The sequence below is a fragment of the Thrips palmi genome, unplaced genomic scaffold, assembly GCF_012932325.1.
Source record: "Thrips palmi isolate BJ-2018 unplaced genomic scaffold, TpBJ-2018v1 HiC_scaffold_10, whole genome shotgun sequence".
Classification (NCBI taxonomy): Eukaryota; Metazoa; Arthropoda; class Insecta; order Thysanoptera; family Thripidae; genus Thrips; species Thrips palmi.
This window is the reverse complement of record NW_023144621.1, coordinates 11,387,380-11,393,264: the sequence shown is the minus strand read 5'-3', so window position 1 is coordinate 11,393,264 and position 5,885 is coordinate 11,387,380. Positions and strand designations below refer to the sequence as shown.

The following is a 5,885-nucleotide window of genomic DNA, read 5'->3' as shown; positions in this document are numbered from 1 at the left end:
TTTAGAACGCGTACCCACAAACACAAACTGTTTTTGTGTAAACATTCACTTATTTTTAAAATTTATCTTAAAGCAAATTTACCCAAGTTTCGGGCCAAAATCATGTTGTTTTGCTCTTGGACACACTACCATAGTCGCAGTTCCTTTTTTGCAAACCCGGACTAGAGCTTCAAGTGTCAATGGATGTCCGATTCCCGGCACCTCGAAAAGGAGCAGGAACAAGGCCCTGCCGTTGCACCGCGTTGCACGCCGCGGGGGTGACTGTGTGCAAGGTTGCAGCAGCCGTGGGGAGCCGTGGTCCGTTCAATAGCGCCCGAGCGCTGGCCACATCCGGTGCCATTCAATCGTCGATTCATTCAGGCTGCAAGGCGCGTTGCAGGGCGTGGAGGGGCATGGCGGGGCGTACGCTGGGCCGTGCGTTCGTGGTCATTCAATGGACCTCGGCGATCGGCGTGTCACTGCAGTGTGGCACGGGGCCCACAAACCAAAACACTGTTCAACAGAAAATTGGTTCCACGAACACACCACACAAACATGCACTCTCAATTCTCGCACGTTCGTTTTAGTACTGACCAGTTGAGCAAATTTTTTTAAACTTACGTTTGTAGACGTTGAATGAGCTTCCAACAAGACTCTAAGACAATGCAATGGAACAAGCTATTTGATGAGTGAAATAAATCGTGATCTTGAAGAGGTTATCCCCTACTTTTTGACCATTTTCCTCAAATTCAGTAGTGTTCAGCATCGGCAACCCGCAGGCCGCATTGCCCACTGTGCGTGCGTGTTTCGCATCTTTATCGTTTCCGATCTGTCAATAATATCCCCCGGCCGCGCTGACGTTTCCGAGTGCCCCATTTCGGAGCCGAGTCGCTTCTGCGAAGATCTCCGTGGAGATGCGCTGAAGGAGGCGGAGCACGTGCTACATCCTGGCGAAGCGCGGCGCCCCGCTACACTTCCGTCCTTTTAAACTTTTTGTTAGCCCCAATCACAATGGGCCTGGGGCGCCCAAATCGACGCTCGGCAAGACTTCGTGGCGACAGACCCCTCCCCTCCAGAGGGCACTCCTTTCAAGAAAAAAGCAGCTTCCCGTATTCCCAGAATATCTGCAACACGGCTATGTTTTGTTCAGCGGGGTCGACTGCCTGGACTCCATGGTCGTTGATTTTGCGAGGCGTTTGCGTCTGTGTTTTGAAACGGAAAACGAGACAGACTTCAAAACTTGAACTCACGAGTCATGATCGTTTCTTTGCCACAAGGCATAAAATCTAGCTGAGTGTTTGCATACGTGTGGCGGGAGGCCCACCCTTGCAAGAACCTCGGAGCCCCCAGCCAGGTGGAATGTTTGCAGAGGGATTTTGAGTGCGTATGTTGACAAAGTCAGGTAAAAGTCCTGGGCCCGTCTGGGAGGTCCAAGTAGGCCAGCCTTCGTGATATTTGCAGAAGGAAAGGTGCGCACGGCCCCTACTCCAGTCAGGGGATGACCTGCACTCCTGAGTTTGGCCCACTGAAGCACTGGAGGATGACGTCAGCAATCGTAATGAGCAAACTGAAAACGTAATCAAACCTTACACTGTATTTGATTTTTGAAATTTTGAAGTTCTTTTTTGCTGCACAGTGATCACTGTGGGCATCGCGCACCAGTGGCGCTCTCCTCTGCCGGCGGGAAATCGTTGAACTAAGATCGCCAAGTACTGCAGATTGCCTATCTCCGACTTTGCAGGCGCTAGCCGGGCATGCCGTGGTTTCAATACTGTATACTTGCTTTTGAGTCAACAGAGATTTTCTCATATAATTTAAGAATGTGTTTATTTTGCTTTGCCTTTTATCTGGCGTTTTGCGGTAATAATTCCGAGTCACCGATTTCCAATGCCTCATTTCTTTAAGCAGTTTTTTTTTTTTAGTTTTTCATTTTTTGTAAAATTTTACTCTTTGTTTAGTGCCATTATTTTAAAGGATAATTTTGGGGGTAAAACACTAAACTGCAGATTAAAATTGCTACATTTTTATTAGTTTAAAAGTTTAAAACCAAAGACACAATTTGCATTACATATCAATCTTAAACAACTAGTAAAGCTTTTTGTCAAGATCCTTAAGTCTAAAGCATGCTGGCCGCGTAGAACTATTACAATAATTATCATAAACTTATGAGAACGTACCTAATGAGATCACAGGGTTCTTTATTTAGATGCTCTACTTTCAAGTCTTACTTAAATTACTGAGTTCAAGTTATCCTAAATTATTGCTACAAAAGTAAACCTATCCATCCATGTTTCTTACGTACAACAATTTACCACACGACATTCATTCTGTATAAAATGTAGATCTATAAGCTATCTTACAGGCAAGGTAGCAATTAAACAATGTAGTTGAGCCTATACAATATATCTTGGCACTGTAAGCACACATTTTTATTTATATGACAACTATTTGTAACATCTTAAGTTTCTAAGGACAGAGATCAATCGAAAGTTTTTTTTTCCTTTTTTTGTTTTTATGAAAAAAATTTATCCTAAAACAACAAAAATAATCTTTATTTATCACAGCATGGCGCATATAAATCGGGTTATCAGCTTTGATTTTCGGTGTGATATCCCATTTTAAACTCTTTAGGTCATAACAAAGTCGTTGAAAATTCTATACCTGATCCAAGCGAGGGGCAAATATTTGACACGCAGTCTTCTTCCATCGTTAAATGCACCACTTAATCATGTATAGAATTTTCAATCACAATATAATGCAAAATTTAAGCAATTTTCAGCAAAATTTCTCAGCCTGTCGGCAGAGCGATCCTTCTGGGTGATTGACGACGAAACCACGTGGCATATAAAAGTACTATCAGAATTATTTGAAGTCATTTGTCTCTCAAAACATAAAAGAGCACATACTTATGCTCCTACCTAATTAACCAACAAGAAGTTAAATTACGTTTACGCTGTACAGATAACTTAAAAACTAATTAAAGCTTTCGTACCACAGTTTAAGGGCGAGCGCCATCTTGGCTCTAGCAATCAGTGCTGACGGGCGAGTCGGCGGGCCAAGTTGTCTGCAAACGTCGACAGCGGCGAGAGGCTCTTGCGGATGTGGCCGCGGCTCGCGAAACCGTTGAGGGCACCGAGGGGAACCCGCCGGCAAGGAGAGGGAATGCCGCACGGAGAGGCGTTCTCCGAACCGCAGAGGGGGGCGGGGCTGGGGGGCGTAGAGCGACGCCGCCCCTTGGCGCGCTTCGCTGGGGGTGCCGCCGCGTCCTCGGGGACCTTGACGGTAGAGGGCGCCGCGATGACCTCGGGCTCGGTGGGCTCGTCCTTGACCACGTCCATCTTACTCTGCTCGGCGCGCTCGTTGGCCAGGTTCTCGTTGACGGCGTTGTCCACGTCCATGGCGTCATCGGCGTCCGGCTTGACGTTCTCCTTGGTGCGTGGCCAGGACACCTCCACCTTGACCACCTTCTCGAGGACGTTCCAGTACTCGTTGAGGTTGATCTTGGTGTGGAAGCGGCGGGGCAGACCAGGCCTGTTCGTGCTCGAGGGCTGCAACAACAAAAGGGCGTTTCTTAGCATCCAGGAAGTGCATTCAATCGTTGCCGTCTCAACGGCTAAACCGAAAACAGGGGGGGAGGGGAGCTCGCGGGAGGCCAGGCTCAGGCAAGGTAGGAGCAGGGGCGAAGGGAGAAGGGGGGGGGGGCGGCGATGGAGCCAGCCGAACAAAGGAGGATGCACGCGGCGTGGGGAACGCCTGCGAGGTAGGCAACGCGACTCCATGCGTACCGCGCGGGTTGCCTACGCTAGGCATGACAGGCGCTAGAGCGAAACAAAGGAAGCCAGTGCGGCGCAACAGAAGCAGCTGATGAAGGGATGACGGTGGCGGCAAGACAGCCGGACGTGCTGCAGGTGCGCAGACGGTCTGACCCAGGGTCAGACCCGCGGGGAGAGCGGACGGACAGGCAGGCAGGTCGACAAGTGAGAGGGGTGAACGGTCACGCCAAGTGCGCATGCGCTACACGCGTCACGGCCTGGCGACGCGGACAGGTGGCTAATGGCTTGCAGCACGTAGAGAGTCCAAATCCTTTTCGCTCCCCTTTCCCGCCTGCACGGTTCTATGGCCAACAAAGATACGCGCGCCGCGCGCCGTTTTGGCGCTTTTTGACAAACCCAATTGCTTATTTTCTATACTGTTGTTAATTTTATTGCTATCCGACAAGTTTTGCGGTTACAAAATCTCAGGGAATCTTTATCTATTTTACCGACGGCAAACATAACCCAAGAAGCGACGTTCTCGGCCATTTCAATGGCAGTGTGGGGGGACTTAAAACTATCAGGTATTAAAAATTTGATTGTGGATGCTTACCTGCTTGAACACGCCGCGCAGCGTCCACGAAGGTCTCCGTGCCATGGCGTCCAGGGTAGACGTGAAGGCCTTGGCGTCTTCGGCGTCCCGGACCAGTGGTGGCGAGGCGAGGGCGCTGTGAGGGTGCTGGCTCAGGCACATGTCGGCCAGGTAGGGAGCGAGGTGTGCACGGTTGGAAGACTGGGGTCTGACTGCCAGCTCGCTGCAGCGCGCCCCCCGCTCATATAGAGCAGGGATTGTGCCTGCATCGCCTGCAGCCAGAGCGTGCGCAACACGCGCTCGGCTCGGTGCCGGGCTCGGCTCCTGCGCTGGCCCGGCTTGGCTCGACTCGGCTCGGCGCGCCCCTCGGGAGTCGTCGTCGGCCGCTCGGCAGGCGTTCGGCACCCGACCGTCTCGGCCCGTGTGGAGGCACCCGTGCTCGCCCCGCCACCGAAGGCACCCCGCGCCTCCCCCGCTCTGCCCCCCTACCCGGCCCCCTGCCCGCACTGCTTGCCTGGTTGCCTCACGAGCTTCACCGTTGAAGATGTCACTCCAACGGTTCTTGTGTCAACCGCAAACGAAGTCGTTTTTGACTTTTTCTGCTGTTTACGTGCATACTTTCGATAATACCCAATTCCTTACTCATGCCGTTGAGGCCGATTCGTGTACTTAAACTACAGGGATTCAATTGCAAGTTCAATTGTTTTTTAAAATTCAAACTTTGTGCTGTACGCAACTTGCGTCAACTCTGAAAATAGACGACTGAGGGCTGGTTCTGGTTTCGGCGGCCGGTTAACCCTTGCCATTCGGAATGTGGCGAGTCCTCTGCTAATGGGTGCCGTGCGTGGGCACGTGTGGAATGCCTGGCAGTGACGTGTAAATGGAGTGCGGCATGGCAACATTCGTATCCTTTACCCCGTTTAGCGGTGAGGTGGCAGTCCGCCGAAGTGAGGCGGCGTGTTGAGCCTTGACAGCAGTGCAGCCAACTTGGCCGGAGCTGTTAGAAAGCAGAAGGACCTGATGTGGCAGGTAAGAAAGATCAGGCCTAAAAAAGGCGGGAGTAGTTTTGCAAAAACAGACACACACGCGCCATGAGCAAAAAACTGCCACGCAGCACGCAGGCCCTCAAGGCTGCGCAACATGTGCCGCTTTTTTTTTAGGAAACCTATTTTTTTCGCCTTGCGCCGCACTTTGGCGTCTGCTCGGGGCGGATTTATTATAAACAGAAGATGTCCTTATGGCCTTGTGACGTCTTGGCAAGGGACAAAAAAAAGCACGAGGAACCTTTGATGTGTGTGAAGCCGCGCCGTTCATTTGCAGAGACGCAGAGAAACTTTAATTGCGAAAACGAGTTTCGGTGCGGGCCCTGCTTGCTGCACCCGTTCCCGCCCATGTCTTACATCTTCCGCAAATTTTACAGGAAAAAAATAAAGTGGTGCGCGCAGACGTTACGTGCGAGGGACTGCTACCCGCATGGCACGCCCTTCTGGAAGACATCAACCTTGCGAGGGGACCCCTTTGCTTCGGCGAGGAGCATCAAATTACCAACGGAATCCTCGCCG

The 5,885-nt window shown here is 51.1% G+C and overlaps 1 protein-coding gene across 1 annotated transcript; it reads right to left on the bottom strand.

The window, feature by feature from the left end:
* Window positions 1–2,046: 2,046 nt before the first annotated feature.
* LOC117652080 lies at window positions 2,047–4,522 on the bottom strand. The gene is made up of 2 exons (XM_034396743.1): window positions 4,345–4,522; window positions 2,047–3,527 (listed from the first exon to the last, which is right to left on the bottom strand). The coding sequence occupies exons 1-2, from the start codon at window positions 4,483–4,485 to the stop codon at window positions 3,009–3,011; spliced, it is 660 nt and encodes a 219-aa protein (XP_034252634.1). The 5' UTR covers window positions 4,486–4,522; the 3' UTR covers window positions 2,047–3,008.
* Between the last annotated feature and the right edge of the window lie 1,363 nt (window positions 4,523–5,885).

Bases quoted from the DNA above. Each gene is read 5' to 3' on its own strand.
- LOC117652080 (XM_034396743.1), bottom strand. From the start codon at position 4,485: ATGTGCCTGAGCCAGCACCCTCACAGCGCCCTCGCCTCGCCACCACTG. The intron at 3,528-4,344 runs GTAAGCATCCAC...TTGTTGTTGCAG, and splicing joins TGCGCGGCGTGTTCAAGCAG to CCCTCGAGCACGAACAGGCC.